Raw genomic sequence first — 23,424 nt, forward strand, 5'->3', positions numbered from 1 at the left:
AGATCAGATACCTGTTTCAGATGGCATGTATAGACATATTTACATCAAATGTTCTGGTGCCATTATCGAGTTCAACATTCTTCGGAAAGCTACCTCTGAGTTTTATTCCACTCCTTAGGCACTACCTTGCCGTCATTAACGAAATCTTCAAAATACCCAACAGTCATGCTAGAACCATAATTCAGGGTTAGATTGACGAAAACTTTATCGGAATACGAACATGAGAACAAAGGAACTTACGTCGACCTCTTGGTATCGGCAAAGTTGACATGATCCGGCGCGACCTTCTGAAGGAATCGTGGGTCAGACTTCATTCTTTTGAAGTCTTCAATATCCTTGAAAACGAATTGCACAACGCAGTCATAATCCGAGAGCTTAGAAAATTGTGGATCATATAGCTGATAAAGCATCGGCCGCGTCTTCTTGGTGTTGTGTGTCTTTGACGGTCAGCAAGCTGCAGTGGGGTTGATCGTAACCGATGAAGAAATCCGCCGAAGACCTCAGGGAGACCTACCATGGAGTAACGAAGTATACCATACTCTTCCATCAAAGGACTAACGAGTCTTGCATGCACGTTGGTCATATAGTGCCGGTACTCCTCTTCGTCTAGCGATGGGTTCCTGAAGGCAGTAATGGTCAGGCAAATGAGGTTGTTGGGCTGATTCTGCTGGTTCAGCGACCCTGAGTTTGATGGGTTATCAAAATGTGGCGCCATGGTTTTTGATTGTCTTTCGAAAAGAAACACTGGCTCTTTGCTGAGAAACCCTCGACCACAAGTCGTTGGAAGCTGTATTTTAGAGAGACAAATAGGAATCGCCGGAAAGTGTGTTTTTGATAGGAGACCTGCACAAGTTCACGGGTGTCAGAGCTGTGTCAACTATCCGTTGGCATCTCGGACCTAGTTCTGGTTCGGGGTGGAGTAAATGTAGTCTTACTTCAGTAAGGGTGTGATTGGAGTCGGTAATCGCTTCACCGAGTGTGGATTTAGCCCGACATGTTATGCCCGACCGACTCCTTCGGACCTCGGGGTCAGAATATGCGGCCGGGAAAGCAATCCCAGTCTGTTAGTTGATTAGGTAATGGTGTGTAATGGGGACAGACACGTTCAAGAGCTCATAGAATGGCCTAATATAATAGACATTTACAAAGGTGACTGGGAGAACGCTGATCAACAATAAATACTGTCATTCTGGTATAATAGTACGAAGTTTTCTGTTAATTACTGTCTCTTTTTGGTATTTAAAGCTCCGTTTCAACACAATTCTGCAAGTACCAATTCTTGGCATTCAACGTCAAGTACAGAAAATGGACTCAACAGACATTCCGCCCACCTTATGTGAGGTCTTCATTTTTGGAGATCAGAGCGCTAGGTTTGCACCGGCATTGCGCGAATTGCTTCTCAAACGCAACAGTGCGTATCTGACGTCATTCATTAACCATGTTCACGTCGCTTTAAGAAGAGATATATCCTCTTTGCCGGTCACCGAGAGACATCTGTTCCCCTCTTTTACCAATATCTCCGACTTGGTCTCAAAGTTTCAGAATGGAACCACCAACCCTGCCTTAGAAAGTGCTCTGGCATGCTTATACCAAATAAGCAGCTTCATCCAGTAAGTATTCTTAGTTTTTGCACCTTGAACGATACGTAGATTCACTATCCTCGGTTTTCTACGAAAAGGCTCTTAGAATGAGATTCCAAATATACTAACTCGCTATGCGTTCGTAGTTTCTATGACAGTCAAGGTTATGCTTACCCTCGCGCGGAAAATAGCCACATAATCGGACAATGTGTTGGCTCGCTTGCTGCTGCGGCAGTTAGCTGTTCTCGTTCGTTGAGCGACTTGGTAGTAGCCGGTGTTGATGCAGTTCGGGTTGCTTTACAAGCAGGATTGATCGTACTTCGCGTTGCATCGCTCTTTGACGCTGCCAACACTGAACTTACGACTTCATCTACTTGGTCTATAGTTGTCCCAGAGGCTGTCCTCATAAGAGACTCTGCCGAAGACACACTAGAACGCTTCAGAAGTAACTTAGTAAGTTGTATCTTCTTCCCTTGACTTCATCATGTCGTCCCGAAACTGTTGCTATAACTGTATATTTTGCTGATTGATGGGAACCAGAGACTCGCACGTCCGTCTGCACCTTATATCAGCTCTGTTGCGCACCATAGTCTGACTATCAGTGGCCCACCTTCTGTACTCGACAAGTTTATAGGAACGGCACTCCCGTCTGCCAAAGATGCTCTCTCGGTACCTATACATGGCCCATACCGTGCTGCCCACCTCTTCACCGATGATGATGTGAATCGGGTACTAGAGGCTGCTCGCCCGGTGTGCTCTCTACGATCCGGTATACCGGTCATTTCTGGCTCTTCGGGGGACGTTTTTGAGCCAACCACTTTCTCGGAGTTACTTCATTCCTCGTTGAGAGACATGCTGATTCTTCCACTGGACATACCCAAAGTCTCGCACGCAGTCGCCAACATCCTGCATAACTCCACATCCACGCAGGGTGTGCTGAGACCCATTGGAACAGCCATCGTCAACGGCATTATATCAGTACTGGGACCAACACTTGCACACAAGTGCATCGTGGACCATGGAATCACCGGATTTATGTCAACCAATCCTTCTGCAGCAGAGACAAAAGCAGATGACTGCTCCGGTCGACCACAGGATTCAAAGATAGCCATTGTAGCCATGTCTGGCAGGTTCCCCGATGCAGCTAATCTCGATGCATTCTGGGACATTCTCAACAATGGTCGCGACGTTCATCGACAAGTACCCGAAGACCGATTCAATGCAGAGAGCCACTATGATGCCACAGGCCGTAGGAAGAACACCAGTAAGGTCATGAACGGCTGCTGGATTGAAAACCCGGGTTTTTTCGATGCCAAGTTTTTCAACATCTCCCCTAAAGAGGCGGAACAATCGGACCCCGGCCAGAGATTAGCTCTAGAAACGGCTTACGAGGCTCTTGAGATGGCTGGTATTGTCCCGGGGAGAACTCCTTCAACACAAAGAGATAGGGTGGGTGTTTTCTATGGAATGACGAGCGATGACTGGAGAGAGATCAACAGCGGTCAAAACGTGGATACGTACTTCATTCCAGGTAAGCTACTCAGGGCGGCTTGTATCCATGTGATCCCATTGACAGCAATACGCTGATGGCAATATACAGGTGGCAATAGAGCTTTTACTCCTGGGAGGCTGAACTACTTTTTCAAGTTTAGCGGCCCGAGTGCTAGCATTGACACGGCTTGCTCCTCTAGTCTAACAGCTATCCACATGGCTTGCAACTCTCTTTGGAGAAACGACTGCGACATGGCAATTGCTGGTGGTACCAATGTTATGACTAGCCCCGACAACTTTGCTGGCCTGGACCGAGGCCATTTCTTATCTAGAACAGGTAAGAAGCTTCTCAGTCTTTTAAAATTCTAGACAAACCTCAAGGAAGCGTTTGGCTGACTCGAGATCTTCCTTTAAAGGTAACTGCAACACATTCGACGATGGAGCCGACGGCTATTGTCGTGCTGATGGTGTCGGAACCATCGTCTTGAAGAGACTCGAAGATGCGCAGGCCGACAATGATCCCATTCTTGGTGTCGTTCTGGGAGCATACACAAACCATTCTGCCGAAGCTGTGTCCATCACACGACCACATGCAGGTGCACAAGAGTACATTTTTGCGAAGCTCCTTCGGGAAACCGGAGTCAACCCGTATGATGTAAGCTACATCGAGATGCACGGCACAGGCACGCAGGCTGGTGATGCTACCGAGATGTCATCCGTCCTAAAGACCTTCGCTCCAACCAGCGGCAGGGGGGGACGTTCACCACGTCAAAGCCTGCATCTAGGATCAGCCAAGGCCAACGTAGGCCACAGCGAGTCCGCCTCTGGCGTGGTAGCTTTGATAAAGACGTTGCTTATGATGCAGAACAACATTATCCCACCTCACTGCGGAATCAAGACGAAAATAAACCATCACTTTCCTACCGATTTAACCGCACGTAATGTTCACATCGCAAGGCAATCGACGCCCTGGAACCGTCCAGACGGAGGTGACGGTACCCGCCACACATTTGTCAACAACTTTTCAGCAGCTGGCGGAAATTCGGCACTGCTCTTAGAAGATGCGCCTCGACGGGTGGACGTTGGAAAAGCATTTGACCATCCTCGTTCAGTTCATGTTGTTGCCGTGTCCGCCAGATCAGCAAGCTCGCTAATAAAGAACCTTCAGAATCTCAAAAAATTTGTCCAAGACCGACAACAATCACAACATGATGAGCCAGGTTTCCTGTCAAAACTCTCCTATACAACCACAGCGAGGCGCATGCACCATAACTTTCGGATTGCGATGCCAGCCCAGAGCCCCGATCATTTGTTACAGGTTCTTGACACCGCTATCCGGCGCGAAGATGTGAAGAAGTTGCCTGCTGCGGCGCCCTCTGTCGGCTTCGTCTTTACTGGACAGGGAGCACAATACACCGGGATGGGGAAGGAGTATTTCAAACACTTCTCGCTTTTCCGCTCAGAGATCCTTGCATACGACAGCATCACTTTAGCCCATGGGTTTCCTTCCATATTGCCGATGATTATTGGAAAGGTAGACGTCCAGACGTTGAGTCCCGTCGAAGTCCAGCTTGGCTCCACCTGTTTACAGATGGCTCTGGCCAAGTTGTGGAAATCTTTCGGGATTGAACCTAGTTTTGTCCTTGGACATAGTCTTGGCCATTACGCTGCACTCAACGTCGCTGGTGTTCTTTCGACAAGCGACACCATTTATCTCACGGGCACAAGAGCACAGTTGCTTTTGGAAAAGTGCGAAATGGACAGCCATTCTATGCTCGCTATACGAGCTTCACTACCTCAGATCCGGCCATTCTTGAACGCAAACATCCACGAAGTGGCATGTGTCAACGGTCCGCGGGAAGTTGTTATTAGTGGAAGGGTCACCGACATCGACCAGCTGGCCGAAACTCTCGCGGCAGACAACATCAAGGCGACCCGTGTGAAAGTGGCCTTTGCATTTCACTCGGCGCAGGTTGACCCTATTCTTTCTGACCTGGATGTCGCCGCATCCCGAGTTACATTTCACCCGCCTCAAATTCCTATACTCTGCGCGCTTGACGCTTCGGTCATCAGTCCCGGGGATCAAGGAACCATTGGGCCCCTTCATATACAACGCCACTGTCGGGAAGCAGTTGATTTCGAGGGTGCCCTACGGGCAGGGGAGCGTGCAAAGATCATCAACAACAGTCCCACGACCCTTTGGGTTGAGATCGGTCCACACAATGTCTGTTCGGCGTTTGTAAAATCGAGCCTCGGGCAGACTACAACAACCATTGCTTCTCTGCGTCGAAATGAAGATTGCTGGAAGGTTATGGCCGATGGCCTCAGCATTCTTTACAACGCTGGTTTAACCATTGACTGGAATGAATACCACCGCGACTTTGAAGGATGCCACCAAGTACTTCGACTTCCTTCTTACAGCTGGGATCATAAGAACTACTGGATTCAGTATGTGCATGACTGGGCTCTTACTAAGGGCGATCCTCCATCCACGGTCAATAACGCAACAACGACAGCTTCAAATTCTTCGATCTCAACTCCCTCAGTCCAGAAGATTTTGCAAGAGAACTTGGATAACCAGATGTTGACAATCGTTGCTGAATCCGACTTTGCCAGCCCACTTTTGGCTGAAGTCGCACAAGGCCATCGCGTCAATGGCGTCAAGGTGTGCACGTCATCGCTGTATGCCGACGTGGGTTTGACATTGGGACAGCACCTACTTGAAAAGTATCGTCCCGACCTAAAAGGATTTGCAGTTGACGTTCATACTATGCAAGTTCATAAACCGTTACTCCTGAACGAACACGGCGACGGTACACCATCACCAACACCATTCCGTATCGAGGTACATTATCCGATCGATAGCAGGATAGCATCCATGAGCATATACAGCATCGAATCCGATGATAATGGACACAGAACGAAGCATGTTGACTGTGAGCTGCATTTTGGCGACCCAACCAGCTGGATGGCTGAATGGGATCGCCAGACGTATTTGATTAGGCGCAGCATCGAGTATCTTCAAGGACGGGCGACTCAGGGACTGGATAGCACGCTTGCGACCGGGATGATCTACAAAGTCTTTTCATCATTGGTTGACTATCAAGACGGTTTCAAAGGACTACGTGAGGCGGTGCTGCACAGCGAAGAGCTTGAAGCAACCGCCAAAGTGCGTTTCCGCACGCCACGTGGTGGCTTTCACTGCAATCCGTTGTGGATTGATAGTTGCGGCCAAACGACTGGCTTCCTCATGAACTGCCATCAAACCACCCCCAGCGACTACGTTTACGTCAACCATGGCTGGGGGTCCATGAAGATCGCCAAAGACTTTCGTGAAGATGTCACATATCATACCTACATCCGCATGAGACCGGTTGATGGCAACAAGTACTCTGGAGATCTGTATATTCTGGATGACAATGACACAGTGGTTGGAGTGTATGGTGATATCACTGCAAGTCTATTAATTTACCCCTTCGTGACCATAGACAAAGGAATACTAACGTTGATGAAAATAGTTCCAAGGCTTACCGCGCCGAATTCTCAACACGGTTCTGCCCACGAATGGACTTGGTCCTGTTGACGTTCTTCGTGTTCGACGTGAAGGGGCACTCACATCATCATTGATTGGGCCTACTGCCATGACGACGGCAGGGGTAGCACCGCCAAACCGGCATGCGATGGGCTCAACAGATATGACACTGCCACCAGCAGTAGATCCGTTTGTAGACGGCCAATTGAGACCTCTCCTCCGGATCTTGTCGGAGGAGATAGGTCTCTCGCCCGAGGCTCTATCAGACGATGAGCTGGACTTTGCAGACCACGGTGTCGATTCTTTGCTTTCGCTTACAATTACGGGGCGCATGCGAGAGGACCTTGGAATTGATGCCGACTCTTCCATCTTCTTGGACTGCCCAACTCTTGGTCACTTCAAAACTTTCCTAGGGTTCACAGCGGCAGACGCAGAAACCAGCAGTAACGGGAGTGTTGCAGCCAGTCACGCAACTGTAAGCGAGCCTGAGACGGTGACACCTATAACTACAGACGGAGAGCAAAGTGAGGACGAACATATGAGGTCAGAAAAGACTGGCGTGGACAATATTGACAGCAGCTCCGGCCATACACGACACTTACTTCATGAATTCCGCGCGACTTCAACTTTACTACAGGGAAGTCCGAAGAAAGCAACTTCGACCTTATTTTTACTCCCTGACGGCTCCGGATCCGCGACTTCATATGCATCATTGCCACCAATTTCATCGGACGGCGACATAGCTGTCTACGGTCTCAACTGCCCATGGCTGAAAGATGCCAAACATCTCTTTGAGTTTGGGCTAAAGGGTCTAGCCGAGTTATACGTTGGCGAAATTCTGAGGCGTCAGCCACACGGATCATACGCCTTGGGGGGGTGGTCAGCCGGCGGCATTTGCGCCTACGAAGCAGCATTGATGCTCACAAGAGCAGGCCACCAGGTTGATCGTCTCATTCTTCTTGACTCTCCCGGTCCAATTGGACTCGAGAAGCTCCCACCCCGGCTGTACGACTTCCTCAACGCCCAGAACATTTTTGGCTCAGACGGCCCTCATGGAGCCGCAGGCAGCGGTGCAAAGGCTCCCGAATGGCTTCTCGCCCATTTCCTAGCCTTTGTAGATGCGCTGGACGCCTATGTCTCAGTACCGTGGAACACATCCTTACTTGAGGATGACGGCGGCAACGCATTCAAAGACAACCTGCCTCCACCACCCCGAACATATTTGCTGTGGGCCGAAGATGGCGTATGTAAGGATTCTAATGATCCTCGTCCAGAGTATCGCGAAGACGACCCACGCGAAATGCGCTGGCTTTTGGAAAACAGAACAAACTTTGGGCCCAACAGCTGGGATGCCTTGCTTGGCGGCGATGGGAATTTGGTCATTGATCGCATCCCGGGTGCGAACCACTTCACCATGTTGAAGCGAGGGCGTAACGCAGAATTTGTTTCTGGTTTTCTTGCTAGAGCCTTGGACATTTGAAGTCTGAAAGTCAGAGAGAAGGAGAAGCAGAGGAGAACCCCTAACGCATGTACTTTGTTTTCTTTCTCTTATGTCCTTCGTTTTCTGAGATGTTAAATCATAAACACTGAACGCATCTTTTCTTCTTTCGACGTTTCAACTATCTCTGATTGCTTTCTGTCATTTATCTTGCCCAATGTCTTTGAACGACGAGGTCATTTCCTAGCTCATCGTGGAGAGCATAAGATAGCCAAGTTTGATCCAGTGTTCTATCAAGTGTCAAAGCCGCATAATGATTTTCAACCGCTCGAACCAGAAATGAAAAGATCCATGCAAGCCTCTGGCCAAGCTATAACTCGGTTTTCAGTCTAGCGTCGGTTGAAGGCACTGTATCCAAAATCACTGACAAGATTAGGCAATCGACATTTGCTCATTCATTAACACCAAAATGCGTTCAAGATCTAAATTTTCAAGGTGGAACCGTAGCGGGTGAGACTCATTATTCAATGTATGGCATCGTCCATGGCCTTATCTATGCTTTGTTTACGAATGACGAGAACGAAAAGGTTTCCTGAGCATCCCGTGCACTAGACGCATTACCGTCTAATAATTCCTGCCAAAAGTCCCAATCCATATCCATGTCCTCTGTCATGCGAAGTAAATGCTCTTCTGTCACTGCCATGGCCACACCACGGTCTTGTGATGGCGGCTGCTGCGACATGTTCAGGTCGTAAGCGACATCCTTTTGCCAGTTCTGTATCTGAGGGAGATCCTGAGGTGTTTCGGGGCCAGTGCTTTCGGTATTTGTTTGGGCTCTTTGTGCAGATTGCCGATTCTGTGACAGCATAGCCCGTCGGCGGACAAGCTGTACTATGCATGGTGGCTCCGGAAATGGCTCAAGCCCGTCCGCTCTGGCGCTCGCAACCCTCTGACTCCAAGCTTTCAATGTGAGGTTGCCGAGAGCCCAATACAAGGGGTCACTGGCGTCTGCGATAAAGCACGGGTGGTGCTCGTAGACCTGGTTTATGACGAACCAGGCCGTATCAATGATCTGGCCTGTTGAACGACCAGACAGTGTACTGATGAGCAAAACAAAGGTTTCGAAGGGGAAGAAATTGGCAATGTGCCACGAATAACGCTGTAAAGACTCTGTGGAGTGTGAAAGAACATCATACCGAATTACTTCGAGGCTATTTTCCAGAAGTAGATCCAGCTGCTCTGTACTTAAGCCTGAAGCTCTTTCGGGACGATGGATGGGGTGATAGACCGATAGCCTCAGCTGGCAAACTGCAGATCTGGCAAGATACGTAGTAAGAAGGTTTACCGGAATATCTGTGTCAATATTGCTGAGGTATTTCTCTTCGATATGACTCTCAAGGTTGTCGATAGACTTCAAAAACTTGACCTTTTCATCAGGCGACGTCGCTAGGCCCAGCAGACACTTCTGCTGTATCATCCACACGCCAATCTCAATTCGAACCGAACAGAAAACCATCTCAGTTGTGACTGGCGATGAAAGAGGCAATGTGCTCATAGAAGGGACAAGGTCTCCATCATTAACGTTGATCGGCTGCTTCGTGTCGCCGTAGAGTTGAATTTCAGGGTTCATGGATGCACCCGTTAGTTGGGCTGCTCGACCGTCCAGAATGACAATTTGCCACCAGACTCGACGTCGTAATTCGGTCTCAAAAGGTGGTAAGCCTTTTAACGAACTTTCGCGGTGCAACCCCATTCTTTGACCCATGCGGGTTGCCAGGCCTGTCAAGAGCCAAAGAATGTCATGGTCACAAAAATGACGGAGAGATAGCTACAAATTATTAGTAGGTGGTGGTTTGTGAGCGAACAAGAATGCCTCTTTTGATTACGTACCAGATATAGAGTAAAGGCCTGGAGCACCTTGAGATCTGTTGACCTGAGGAAGTCGACTTTGCTTAATGCCGCCTCCGTTGCGTAGCAGTACCTTGCCAGGTGCTTTTCTCTGGACTCGCCAAGTAGGCTCCGGCACTCTTCGTCTGTCAGGGATACGACAGATACAAGGTAAATTGAGAATATCAGAGCTTCTGTAGGGCCTTCTGTCAAAGAGGGTTCAGAAAGCGATCGAAGAATCTCTTCTTGAACTGAGGGCCCATGGAGAATCTTCGTGAGAGGGTGAACGTTGTTGGTGAAAACTTGCCATAATCGGAATGATTGAATTGCTGAAGGATGTAGCATCAATAGAGAATCCATTCTCTGGCGACCGAAAATGAGGTTTATGTTGGTAGAAGGCATATCTGCCCTTGCTTGCATAGGTATGCTTTGTGGATGAGAATTGATATCTCTTCTACCCATCTATCACACCAGTAGTAAGTTAGCACGATATACATGGGACTGGATTCATAACTGCAGGTGGTTTCGGACTTACCTCGTTGCCAAGACTCGTCCATAACTTGTTGCTGTTTTAAATACCAATATCAACAACTGAACTTCTAGTTGTCATCTTGATTGAGGCTCACTCTTCGACATAACGGCGCTGATCCCCGCTGACAATGACCTGTCCACTGCCTGCAGAGGAACCAATATCCGAAGCCGTGGACCGGCCCTGTGGCCCCCGACCGTTACGGCTATTTGCAGTCTGGGAAGGTCGCGAAGGTGGCCGTACGCAATCTTTACCCGTCCTAGTGCAGTATGCACACGGTGTCTGGCCATTGCAGCGGATTTTGCGATGTTGACACGGAACACAGGAGTGCCCTCGGGTAATCTTCAGTTCGGCCATGGTGTGAAAACAGAGAGGAAGAGTAGGCTGACACTGCGACTTGGAACTGGAGAGTTGCTCTAGGTTTTGGGAAGTGGGGGTGATTGTGGAAAGCAATCGAGGGTATGCACGCCGAGCAAGAGATAAATGCACCAAGGGAGGTGGGGTCATTAGAGGCGGAAATGTAATAGTTATATGCCGATGCACATTTATGTCAGCTGGGCGCTTGGGGAGCAAATTCAACATAAACGCGTTGGTATTTGACATTTGTGAAAAGAACACGAGAGATGGTCTGCCGACCAAGCTCAAAACGGCATGTCGAACGAACCAACAGTATTTCAGCGCCGGCGATGAACATGAGTCTCTCTCCGTTTTGAGCTGGAGGTATCATTGGTCGGCAGATGTGGAGGCTCCGCTGCATCGCTTCTTTCCAAAGCCATTGCCATACAAATCTGGTAAAGCCCATTTCCAGGTGGCAGCTGCTTGTGTGGTTATACAGGGGCTAGACTGTTATTTGCAGTTCGAGATGCAGGTCGTACGACAACCATGCACATCCAGCAGCCCGCTTAGCCCGGCGCGGGACCGCTCCTGAGGTGCTGACCAGGGTCTTCGAGTCCTTCGGTCCCGAGCTGACCATGCCGGGTCCCCGAGCCTGATTAGCGTCACGCTACCCGCTTAGCCCCATGCTCTCCAGGTCAAGTCGATGGGCGTCTAGCTCACTTCTCACAAATGGCATTCTAGTTTCGCCCCTTGAAGTGGATTTCAAATCTTTCCCTTCTCGGGGTAGTCAGTCTAGCGACGCTGTGGGGCCAAGTTCCCTACTTTTGTCTTCTTGCATTCCAGTATCACGCTCATCTCGGGCTCGGAAGGAGACAAATGCTTGAAAGGCGCAGTGACGGGACCGCACTGCGGGATAGCTTGTGGAATTTCCACTCCGTAAACGACCCCCGAGAGCCTAGCCTCCCCGAGGCCGGGTGACACGCCACGATGTCTTCTGAAGTCCAAGGGGCGTTTGCCCGAAAAAATCATCACATCATCTATGGCATTTCCTTTTAAAAGAAATGCTTTAGGTGCAGCCGTCGAGATTTGAAGTCGTTCCTCTATCCGAGACGTTCCTTACTCACTCTACCCCGACAAGAGTCCAACCACAGACACTAGTCAAAGAACACAACTCACTTCGAATATATTACATCTCTTCGTCGCTTCTCACGCCTTGGAAACCACAGCATCATGGCCGAAACTTATGAGAAAGTGGAAACACTCGATACGGGTACCACCGACACCCCCAACGAAAATCCTCCATCCGAAGCAAAACTGGAGGAGCAGGATGAATCGCAGTACCCTCATGGGCTGAAGCTCGCCGTCATCATCCTCTCCAACATGATTGCCATGTTCCTTGTCGCCTTGGATCGCACGATTATAACGACAGCAATCCCGCGTATTACCGATGACTTCAAGTCTCTCGGCGATATTAGCTGGTATGCGAGCGCCTATCTCATCACAAGTTGCGCTACCCAGCTCCTCTGGGGTCGCATTTTCACCTTCTACTCGACCAAGGCTGTCTATCTCAGCGCCATCTTCTTGTTCGAACTTGGTTCCCTCCTTTGCGGCGTTGCTCCCAACTCGGTCGCTTTCATCATCGGCCGTGCTATCGCCGGCGCAGGGTCGGCTGGCATTTACTCGGGTTCTACAATTCTCATCACCACTGTCACGCCTCTCTCCAAGCGTGCAGGATATGTCGGAATGATGGGAGCCGTCTTTGGTATTGCATCAGTCATAGCGCCGCTCATTGGTGGTGCGTTCACCGATCGCGTGACCTGGAGATGGTGCTTTTACATCAAGTAAGTAATTCTTCATTGTCATCTTGAAAAAAAGAAAGATTTAATGTACTAATTGTTTTTGTGCTACAGTCTTCCTGTCGGAGGAGCCGCTGTTGCAGTCCTGCTCGCTCTCTTCCCCAGATTCCCCCCGAAAGAGTCCACCCCCATTCGGCAGCAGTTCAAGCAACTTGATCCCTTTGGAAACCTCGTCTTTCTTCCTGGGGTTATCTGCTTGATTCTGGCATTGCAATGGGGAGGAGAGAAATATGCATGGAACGAAGGTCGAATCATCGCACTCTTGGTCCTTGCCGGTGTCCTTCTCATCCTCTTCATCGGCATTCAGATCTGGCAACAAGAAAACGCCACGGTCCCACCGCGCCTGTTCAAGCTCCGAAATGTCTGGCTAGGCAGCATTTTTGCCTTCTGCCTTGGAGCCGTTCTTATCATCTTTTTGGTGGCATTGCCGATTTGGTTCCAGGGTGTTCGCGGTACAGACGCCGTTACTTCCGGCATCGATACACTCCCTCTGGTCCTATCCCTTGTCTTCGGCGCCATCGTATCCGGGGGTCTCATCAACGGTGTTGGTTGGTTCAACCCGGTGTTTTTTTCGTCTGTTGTGTTTATGGCCGTCGGCGGTGGTCTCATCTCAACCTTTGTTGTCGACACTCCTACACGCACTTGGATTGGATACCAGATCATCCTTGGACTTGGGATTGGCCAAGGCATGCAGCTTGCCAGCTTGGGAGCCCAGGTGGCTCTGGGTCAAAAGGATGTCCCGACTGGGGTTTCACTCATGTTTTTCGCCCAGTCCCTCGGAGGCTCAGTTCTCGTCTGTGTCGCTCAAGCTATTTTCAACAATGCGCTCCGATCACGTCTCAATGACGTTCCGGGACTGGATGTGGCTCAGGTCATCGGTCTCGGAGCCACGCAGTTGCGGAATGTTATACCCGGTGATCTTCTCAAGATTGTCCTTGTCCAATACAACGCTGCACTCCGGAGTTACTTTTACGTGGGCCTTGCGGCGGCTTGTTTTGCCATTCTGCCGTCCTTGGGAATCGAGTGGAAAAACGTCAAGGGAAAGGAATTTGCGCACTAATCTTGACACAAGGATTTGGAAAAAGTTATAAACAGTTAACTTTTATGGATTCCTTGAGATTGAGGAACAATTGACGGAGGCATACAGGAAATCAAGGTAGGTCAAATATCAAAAATAAAACTAGACAGCATTATTTGCCAATTACAAAAGTAAAATTTTAATACTACATACCGATATGATTTGAATGGCCTTCTTTGATGATAGTACATGGTTACACCTTTCCTCGCTAATGTTTCAATTGCAAACATTCAAGTCCGAATTAACTTACAGATCGATATTGATTGCTTGTGCCAACTCTAACCTTTATCCACGAAGCAATTAACCAACTACTGTGCCGTTTCTAGAGCATGTCTAATTGTAGTGTGAATATTTACAATCGTTTACACTTGACAAGTAAGGAATTATGTGATGAGAGAGCACACAGTGAGCATGAGAGATTTGCAAAGAAGAGTGTCTTGTGTTCTCCATATATGAGAGAGGGACAAAGAGCTAGTATAAGTAAGAATTCTGTGACCTGGCCATGTGCAGACCCGTGGGACATGTGCACCTGCAGGAGCTTGTGGCCAAAGAAAAGCTTGGCAGAATGAAGCTCTCGTGGCATATTAAGTATCTTGATAGATTGTTTTTGTTTCTCTTAAAAATCAATACAGGTTTTTATAGTGTGTAGCTGAAGGATCTGAAAGGACATTTCCTTTTGAACGAGACTAGGTGCAAATGACCATATATTGCAGATTTGAATTTGACATCCTGTCACATGCTATTCCACACTCTATTTAGTCAACCGGGATTCGTCCATGCGAGTATCTAAACACGTTATTGGGGTCGACGACCTTCTTCACTGCCTTGAGTCGATCCCAGTTGCCACCATAGCACTCATCAGCATTGTGCACTGATTCCATGAAGCTAACGTACGTGGGTCCGATGCTCTCGCCTGTTTTGCAAACAGCAGCGACGACACTATCAGCCCAGGCGACACCGATCTGTTCAGTAGCGGCAATTTCAGTAACGGCGTTGATGTGGAACATGATGTGCGGCTTCCGAGTGCCAAAGGAGGATGCTGCATTAGGTTGAGTACCCTTGCCATGCAGAATGTTCACGCTGATGGTGCACGAGGCCTCGTCGGGCATTGCCTCACACACGTTGACCAGCTGCGATACGGTTTTCTCCGTGAACTTCTCGATGCTGATGTGTCGAGTAGTTACGTTGACAGGATCGCTTATCTGTCTTGAGACAGAAGACTGGAAGTCTTTGAATGTCGCTGAATTTGAGAGTCCTTGTCTTAGCTGCTTCGTCTTCCAATATGAAGCGGGAACCCTGATAACTTACTCTCGTGAATAGTGTCAACAACAACAGTACCGAGACTCTTCAATTTATTCAGCCACTCTTTTCCTTCGATTTGAATGGTCTCGGATTCAGGCCAGATGTAGGTCAGAGCCATGCCTAGGCCCCAATCACCTTTGCTAAATCCCGCCTGGATGCACAGCTTGTCCGGGACACCAGCATCCAGCAGCTTTTGGAGACCTTGCAGCACCTGACTAGTCTCGTCCCACGGGTAGACTATGAAACCGGCCTGAATCGTTGTCATTGGATAAGTCTTAATCTTGGTCTCGACGATGATACCAAGATTTCCACCCGCGCCCCTGAGGGCCCAAAGAAGCTCTCCGTTGGCCTCAACGACGTCTCCATTGGCCGTTACAATGGTGGCGCCAATAATGTTATCGACGCCGAGGCCCACGTAATCGCCAAGCGGGCCGTAGCCACCCCAAGATGCCCAGGAAGTCCAGCCAACCTCCCCAGCGAATCCATTGGAGGTGCAAAGGCCGTGGGACGCCAGAAAGCCGACCAGATTTTTGCTCGTGATGCCGCCCCCAGCAGTGACGATCTTCTTGTCTTGTGCGAGCTCCTGGGTGTCTAGCTCGCGCATGTCGATGGTGATAGAGTCGGCAATGCACCCGCGGCCGAATACATCGTGGCCGCCACAGCGCACGCCAATTGGTATCTCTAGTACTGTGGCCGTCTTAACGATGGCCTGGACTTGGGCAACCGATGCGGGTCGGCAAATCACCAGCGGCTTCGCCGTAATCAGCTTGTTGTAACCCCCACGAAGGGCCTCATAGCGCGGCGAGGTGCGTGTGTATAATTTGAGGTCCGGAACGGCTGCCAGCAGTTTTTCGATAATGCGGCTGCCGCTCGTTTGCGCGTCATGTGCAGGATCGAAGGCGATAGCGTCGTGGCGAAAGGGGGTGGCAGCAATGAAAGAAACCATCTTGCGTGGTGTGGTGGGGATGTACTTGCGTGATATTGTTGATCTCAGTACAGGTCTGGCTGTGATGCAAGTAAAGATGCAGTTGAGCATGTTTGTGATTTGATATGCGATACTACATCTAATGTGGCGGCTTTTTATGTAAACTTCAGGACCCAGAGAAGCCTGGCACTCGATCCGGCTTCGCAGTAATTGTTCACATCCCCTCACATTTCCACCTTGCAGAATCTAATCCATACTCGGGCACCGATCGGACCGATGCAGCTCGGGCCGCCGCCGGGGAAGCCCGGGAAGCGACAGACCTAGATTCTAGATACCCTGGTGGCACATCAGGCAATTGAGCGGAATCCTCTTTGGCATCCATGGTATGATGGTATATAGCCGACACACAAGTTCGGAACCGACGCAGAGGACTGCGCCGTTCATCTCATCTTAGACGTACAGCGTGGACAGGGGTGAGAGCTGAGCTGACAGCGTCCCAGTGGTGTGAGACATGTAGTGCTTAGTCCGCCTCGCAGCTTGACACCAATCTTGCCAAACCTGCAGAAGTCCTGTAGCTAGTTCGGCACGCCTCCCGTTTGGAACGCTGATTACGGGGCGTTTTCGCTTCCCAGTTTGGACTTATCATCCACCATCACCTCATTTTGAGTTCTATTAGGAAGGTCATCACCACGCGCTACATAAATCACACGCAGAGGGTCCACCAGGGCGCACGGGCTGGCCGCAGTTGCCCTTGACTATTTCTGGAAGACCCCAGTCTGAGATCCTTTGTACTGCAACCCTTGAGCAAATCATGGCATACAGTGAAGCCATATCCTGACTGTACAAAGTACCTTGGAGAATGAAAAGGCGATATAGCCCTCTGGTAAGGTCGTAATCTGTCGGTAAATAGAGTTTGAATCGTTAGATCTTCTTGGCACAACTTGGCATTACGATTCTTTCTTCTACTGTTGATCTAAGAAGGTTTCTCAGGTTTGCACCTTTGGCATCACTACTTGAACATGAATCATACTGCCCCCCCTTCTCGCCAGGTCGAAAACTTCCGCGAAAGTTGCGACAACTGTGCCAAATCCAAAGTACGGTGTGGAAAGGAGCAGCCCTGGTGCCAGCGGTGCGTGCGTCGCGGCCAAGTCTGCAGTTATAGTCCATCACAGCGGTCTAGAAAGAGGACCTTCTCCACAACAACAGCTGAAAACGAAAGATGGGCCGGCCCGCTACTCGACAACGCTATGGGCAACTCAATTTCGACAACAAACAATCATGATTCCACTTGCTCCCTTCCCCAAACAGGCAGCGGACTGGGTTCTTACACCGACCTTGTTGGGCTGTTGACTAGAGGCAGCAGCACCGATTCGCTGACACCTGACAACGCCAACCTGTTCTGGCTATCAGACATGGACTCGGCGGCAGGTGGAAGAGAAGGGACAAAAGACTCAGACAGAGTGGATGCTCTCATGTTCCCAGACGACGACGGCATTCCTACAGTGTCTTCAGGCGAGATGGAAAACACCGGCACTGTGGCTCACGATCACATGGCCCTCCAGCTAATGAGCTCAACTGCGGCAAGGCAACACTGCGAGGCCGATGTCATTTCGGCCTTAGCAAGACTGGATTTACCCTCCTTCTCGTGCCGGGGAGAATCAAAATGTTCCCAAAATCTCGGGATCATTCTTACAGCCAGCCGCTCAGCGCTCTCCAGCGCATCTAAGGCTGTCTCATGCACGTGCAAGCCCAATGCCAACGTTGCACTGCTTGTCACCGCTGTGCTCTTCCGCATTTTGTCATGGTACGAGATCGTCCTACAGAATTGCCGAGGTTCATATGGCGACGGTAGTAACTGCGGTGGCATCGGCGGCGGCAGTGTTGGTTTCAGCGATGGTCTCAACAGCCCCGCGACATCAACAGAGAGTGATGATGCTGAAAGACCACTCACACAAGAGCGAGGAGTTGGTGCGGCGCAGGATGGGACTGCTGATAACTCCACGTCGAAACTTTTCGTACCACCCATGACCATTGGCTCTTATGAGCTTGATGCGGAGAATCGAGAGCGCATGATTGGCCATATTGTGCTGAGCGAGCTAGGGAAAATGGGACGACTGATGGACAACTTCTCTCGGAAGTTTTGCGGTCCTCATTCCATCGTAGCGGATAGCGACAGTCCAAGCCATATACACCTGGCATTGGAAATGTTCATTCGTAGCAAGCATAGCCTCATGGTCCTGGCAGCACAAGCCAAGTCAGACGCCAAATAAGTCTTGTATACCGCAAATAAACTTAAATGTACACATAAATCCAGACCTGTTCTATGTGTAAATTCCTACAGCCGAATACTCATGTGTTTTATCCTCGCCACACTGCGTGTGTCTTGGGGAAATTCTTGTCTTCTAGCTGAATATGAGAACCAACAGTTGATAACGCAAGTTTAGATGGTTCTGATCTTCATCTATGCCAGGAGCATCAAAAAAAAAGAGCCCGCGAACAGTAGGAGTGTGCTCTGGTAGAATCAGATGATTACTCTCCTTGGACGCTTCCACTTCAATTTGGGTCCCAGTGCTTGCTTCGGTTCCGAGAGCACCCCACTATCAGGACTCGGTCCCATCGGTCCCGAAATGCCCATGGCTACAATGGGCACCCTATGCATTGAACCTTGTCTGGTGGAGTTAGTGGCCGGCTCTAGGCCCTTGCAGCGGGCCGCATCAATTGTCGTAAACTAGACCTTGCAACTGGAAGCGGCTAGAAATCCTAACGATCCTTCAGTTGGCTTATGTACCGCATGCACGTTGGGTGAATAGGCAATGTTGGTTGGCCATGGTATCTTGCCAAGCAGCGTCACATTCGCTAAATCCTGGCTCGAGATACGGCACACAAATCTGGACTCGCTTGCCGGATGTAGCACGTCACGCAAGATTACGATTTGGTTTTACCTCATCGTACGAGCTCTTTGGGTCATACGAGTGATTCTGCGTCTCAGCTCTGTCCTAGAGGGGTTCTGTCGGAAATCCGCCAGGCTCATCGACAGTTGGCGGAGAGCAGGAGGACCTAGAACACATTGCTCGCTTGCCAACGGCCTGAGTTATCCGAGAACGAACCAGTCACCGTAGACTTGCAACAACATGGAGTAGTCCCTGCATGAGAGATGCCTTTTGCCCGTGGTCCAAAATCTCTTGGCTTCACACCAGTCAAGGCTTGGCTTTCGCGACGAAGGTATACAGTCTGCGAGTGTTCATAATACACTGTGGCATAATTATTACGGAAGCAGGATTGGTGTCTGTGGTACCAAATCACTCCTGATATGTTCGCTCGATTTGGAGGGCCTTCCACCAGTCGATGTTGCCTTCGCCCGATTATCCCCACGTTCAATATTATAGATGCAGGATATCCATGCAGCTGCGGGAATCCGCCAATCCAAAGCCAGCATCTCCGGAACATGTAACCGCTCATTGCTGCATACCTATTCATGGTGGCCTTGCACCCACAATGATTATGTATTTGGGGATGGGGTTCCGTTGAGGAGTTTCGTAGAATACTTGGAATAAGCTTATGTAGTAAGGCAAGCGGTTATTCAATAGGAAAACTTTGGTAATGATGTTTTAATTCAGCTAGTCACTTTCGGGACAGACCTCTTTGAGTGTTTGCTGTAGAACAATCAATAGGGGACAATGATTTTGTATTCGTCTCTGGCACACTGTCCAGCCAAATCTTGAATCCATTTCAGTACTTCTTGTTTCTAAGTACTAATTAAATGAAGCTAATGTGACTGTTGGGATCACAGGTTACCCGTACGGGTGATAATCGAACATAATCAAAGGATCAAAACTGGTACTGTATTCTTCTGTTGTCTTGTGTGTAGAAGCGTAGGTAGGTTGGCAGCAGCAGCAGTAGTGAAGATATCACTATTGCCAGCCCGGAGGTTGGATCTCCGGGTTCCGTTGCCGCGGCCGTTGCCGCGGCCGGCTGCTGCTGCTGGCCAGCTCCCTGTATTCTGGCTGAGTAATCCAACAGTGACATACTGGAAGCTTGATATATGTTGGTATCACAGGATACCCGTACGGGTGGTAAATCGAATGAAGAGCAAAACTGGTACTGTATTCTGTAGATGTGTGTAGAAGGAAGAAAAGAGAGGCAGCCAGCGGAAGCAGCAGCTGTTGAAGATATCGCCGTTGGCGGCCCGGAGGTAGAATCTCCGGGCCCGATTGCTGCCGCTTCCCGCGGGCTGACCGCCTGCCCGTATTCTGGCTGGGCAATCCAACAATATAGGAACTTATGTAGCTGCTATCGTAAGCGTAAAGCGTTGGCGTCAATATCGGAGACAAGTCAGATGATAAGAGGAAGATTACCACGCTGGAATGAGAAACGTATTCTCGTTGATGACCAAGGTCGATACTGTTATCTGTTGTCGGGCGTAGCCTACTCAAAAGGCTCTTCTTGTCAACACTAGACACAAAGGCCCGCCTCGAGAAGCACCAAATATCTTCACTTGGTTCAAAACCAAATCCTAAGAAGCCTTTAACTCTTCCCATAGCCGACGGCGCTAACGACTTGGCAATGATCTCGGCTGCCAACGTCGGTGTCGGCATCTCCGGCCGCGAAGGCCAGCAAGCGGCCCGCGTCGACGAGTTCAGCATCTCCCAGTTACGCTCCTTGTCTCGTCTTATGCTTATCCATGGCCGATGGGATTATCACCGCAAGACAGGCTTCATTTTGGCAACGTTTTGGAAAGAGACGTTTTCTACTTCCCCAAGCCTTATTTCAGGCACACACTGGTGCACCGAGTACTAGCCTCTATGAGCCCGGAAGTCTCACATTTGTGAGCTTTTTTACTGCAGCATGCATCGTTGTTATTGGCACGTGGGAGCAAGACCTCAAGTCACAAACGCTCAGTCATTCTGGAACTTTTCAGATATGGACAGAATGCCGAGGGCCTGAATCTAACAGTCTATTTAGGCTAGTTGGGGAATGCACTAGTTCATTGCTGGGGTCATTGTCCACGCTTGTAGCTGGAACAGCAATGCCGATTCTGAGATGATTGAGAATGACGGTCTCTAGGTTACTAACTTTCATTTGCGCAATTTGGATTAGCTTGAAGCTTCTGTAAGTATATCGAATTGATTCTCGAATACCGGCTGACCAGATGCAGTGTCGTTGAGTTGCACTAAAAAACAATGGTCGCATTTTGGTCTATCATTGTTAGCATTTCTGGCTTGTGGGTCTATTTGCTCGTTGTCGGAGCAGTGCTGGGACTGAGTTCGGGTCCTTATTCTTTTCGAGGCGGACTCTTCTCTGGGTTTGGTTGAGATCTTGCATGATGGTCAACGTTGATCATGGTGCTGGATGCGTTGAATCTCATGGAATTGGCAATTATATCACTGAAACAAAGTTATGTTTTGCGGGCATGGATGTCACGATGCTGGTACTCAATTAATAGTACAAAGAGGAAAGAAGGAGGTGCTCGAGAAGGGTTCAGCGATTGGGAGACTCAACTGTGACAAGGAATGGAGAAAGATAGAGAGGTAAACAACGTTCTGGACAAGTTCAGCAGGGACGGGGTAACGGAGTAAGTATGTCGCTGAGGCGTAAAAGTGTCGGCAGCTACAATTGCTTGCGACTTCGATGCTAAAAAGCAAGAAGGATAGTTTACAGTGCAATCAGACATTAATTGATGATTTTCTAAAGAGAACGAAGGACCACTGATCGGAAAATAATCGTGTTGATGTTTTAGGGTGCTCTACAAGCAAAACCTTCGACTTTTACTGACCATCAATTTCACATTCGCCTACACTTTTCCCGCCCATTCTGAATGGTCCAATTGTCACCTACTTTGGCTCATCTTTAGACTCCATTATTTTGGCATCTTAGGTGAGCCTCGGGATAGCTTTGTATGTATATGCGAGTATGGCCTGACGATATGCCGTTGGAACAAATGTGGTCTTTAAGTGGTCAAGTGGTCCAGTTTTTCTGCAATGGCTACATCTTGGTATTCTTCAGTTGGAGGGGTAATTTATCTTCATATCTCTGATTTGTCGGACCCCGCACGCCGGTGCCTTAATGCCATGGGTTTTTTGCTTGGCGAAGGATCGTCCAACATAGCTTTAAGAATGGGTGTACTTGGTCGCCAGTTTCAAAACTCTTCCACTACAGTAAATCCATCACTTGAGCACATTTACAATCACTCTCAAAATGCTTGTAGTCGTTGCTGGTGCAACTGGCAACATTGGCCAGAAGTTGATCGACAGCCTCCACGCTCGAGGTCACCAAGTCCGCGGTCTGGGACGTACCCCCTCCAAACTCACAGAAGCTCGCCGCGCCAAACTCGAAGACTTCATCATCAGCAAGAATTACTACGACATCGACGCCCTTGACCGAGCCTGCAAGGGAGCTGACGCAGTGATTTCCGCATATGGCGTATATCCTACAGCACTTCAAATTGATGGTCAGCTCCTCCTCCTGCGCGCCGCCGAGCGCGCCAACATTCGCCGCTTCGTTCTGTCTACCTGGAACCACAACTGGAGCCAGGATCCACTAGGCATGCACGAAGCCTACGACCTCCTCATCGCTTTCCGCCGCATTGCCGAGCTCAGCTCTCCCATCAAGCCGCATTACATCTTTACGGGAATCCTCGCGGATGTCTTCTGGGTTTTGCCTGGGCGGCCATACGGCTCAAAGGAAAACAACGGGTACTGGGACGGCGAAGAAAAGTCGATGAGTTTCTGGGGTAATTGCGATAAACAAATTCCCTGGACGACAGAGCGAGATGCGGCCGAATTCACCGCCGCGATCATCACGAGGGATGATGCCGAGGAGGGTGGCTGCTGGAACACAGTCTCTGGTATCAATTCTGTGAGAGATCTTGCAGCCGCCTATGAGAAGGTCAAGGGCAAGAAGGTTGAACTTATATGCAGGGGATCGGACGAAGAGCTTAAAATCATTGCCTTCAATGCTCGTGAACGCAATCCTCCGCAGAACTACTTCGAGCACATGGCTTACTTCTACCACTATTACACCAATATTGGACATTGGGATATGAATAGTACGGATAATGATAAATTCGATGTAAACGTCACGTCTATGGAAGACTTTATCAAGGAACATGAAATTTAGAGCAGTTTGGAGGTAGAAGTTATTCTTTCCAAGGTTTTGTCGGTTTGGTGTCGAGGGCTACACAAGAAAGAAGGAGGGGCAAGTGAAGCCTCAGCTATATTTAGAGAGAATATCTACTGGTATCAAAGAATTTCGACTATATATAAGAGCACACTGTTGCAATCATGGCATGGCATAAAAGAGCCACATCTAAGGTAGCTTTTCAGCACGTTCCATGTTCATCAACTTGCTAGGTAAAGGACACCAGTCTAGGTTTTGGAATGTCAATTAGGTCCATTGTATGATTGGCGAAAGTGTTTCAGATGCTGGCTTCTGGGCCAGCGAAGGATTGATGACGCCATCTTCGGATGTTCC

General features: G+C 49.3%; 7 protein-coding genes across 7 annotated transcripts; 4 read left to right on the forward strand and 3 right to left on the reverse strand.

Annotated features, from left to right (window-relative positions):
- Window positions 1–89: 89 nt before the first annotated feature.
- Window positions 90–715, reverse strand: EsH8_III_000207 (EthD domain-containing protein; the record flags this gene model as incomplete). Its single annotated transcript, XM_083261932.1, has 3 exons — window positions 90–168; window positions 241–437; window positions 515–715. 3 exons carry the CDS (start codon window positions 713–715, stop codon window positions 90–92), a joined length of 477 nt encoding a protein of 158 aa, XP_083122419.1.
- Window positions 716–2,699: 1,984 nt separating this feature from the next.
- Window positions 2,700–8,083, forward strand: EsH8_III_000208 (polyketide synthase; the record flags this gene model as incomplete). The annotated part of the gene is made up of 4 exons (XM_083261933.1): window positions 2,700–3,111; window positions 3,181–3,408; window positions 3,488–6,549; window positions 6,590–8,083. 4 exons carry the CDS (start codon window positions 2,700–2,702, stop codon window positions 8,081–8,083), a joined length of 5,196 nt encoding a protein of 1,731 aa, XP_083122420.1.
- A 511-nt stretch (window positions 8,084–8,594) lies between these two features.
- Window positions 8,595–10,814, reverse strand: EsH8_III_000209 (Zn(II)2Cys6 transcription factor; the record flags this gene model as incomplete). The annotated part of the gene is made up of 4 exons (XM_083261934.1): window positions 8,595–9,869; window positions 9,932–10,390; window positions 10,464–10,494; window positions 10,555–10,814. The coding sequence occupies 4 exons, from the start codon at window positions 10,812–10,814 to the stop codon at window positions 8,595–8,597; spliced, it is 2,025 nt and encodes a 674-aa protein (XP_083122421.1).
- Window positions 10,815–12,023: 1,209 nt separating this feature from the next.
- On the forward strand, window positions 12,024–13,709 carry EsH8_III_000210 (MDR family MFS transporter; the record flags this gene model as incomplete). The annotated part of the gene is made up of 2 exons (XM_083261935.1): window positions 12,024–12,634; window positions 12,704–13,709. 2 exons carry the CDS (start codon window positions 12,024–12,026, stop codon window positions 13,707–13,709), a joined length of 1,617 nt encoding a protein of 538 aa, XP_083122422.1.
- A 773-nt stretch (window positions 13,710–14,482) lies between these two features.
- EsH8_III_000211 (FAD-binding oxidoreductase) lies at window positions 14,483–16,065 on the reverse strand (the record flags this gene model as incomplete). The annotated part of the gene is made up of 2 exons (XM_083261936.1): window positions 14,483–14,967; window positions 15,036–16,065. 2 exons carry the CDS (start codon window positions 16,063–16,065, stop codon window positions 14,483–14,485), a joined length of 1,515 nt encoding a protein of 504 aa, XP_083122423.1.
- A 908-nt stretch (window positions 16,066–16,973) lies between these two features.
- Window positions 16,974–18,224, forward strand: EsH8_III_000212 (Zn(II)2Cys6 transcription factor domain-containing protein; the record flags this gene model as incomplete). Its single annotated transcript, XM_083261937.1, has 1 exon — window positions 16,974–18,224. One exon carries the CDS (start codon window positions 16,974–16,976, stop codon window positions 18,222–18,224), a length of 1,251 nt encoding a protein of 416 aa, XP_083122424.1.
- Window positions 18,225–22,149: 3,925 nt separating this feature from the next.
- On the forward strand, window positions 22,150–23,070 carry EsH8_III_000213 (uncharacterized protein; the record flags this gene model as incomplete). The annotated part of the gene is made up of 1 exon (XM_083261938.1): window positions 22,150–23,070. The coding sequence occupies one exon, from the start codon at window positions 22,150–22,152 to the stop codon at window positions 23,068–23,070; it is 921 nt and encodes a 306-aa protein (XP_083122425.1).
- Between the last annotated feature and the right edge of the window lie 354 nt (window positions 23,071–23,424).

Source organism: Colletotrichum jinshuiense, chromosome 3, assembly GCF_051148585.1.
Source record: "Colletotrichum jinshuiense chromosome 3, complete sequence".
Classification (NCBI taxonomy): Eukaryota; Fungi; Ascomycota; class Sordariomycetes; order Glomerellales; family Glomerellaceae; genus Colletotrichum; species Colletotrichum jinshuiense.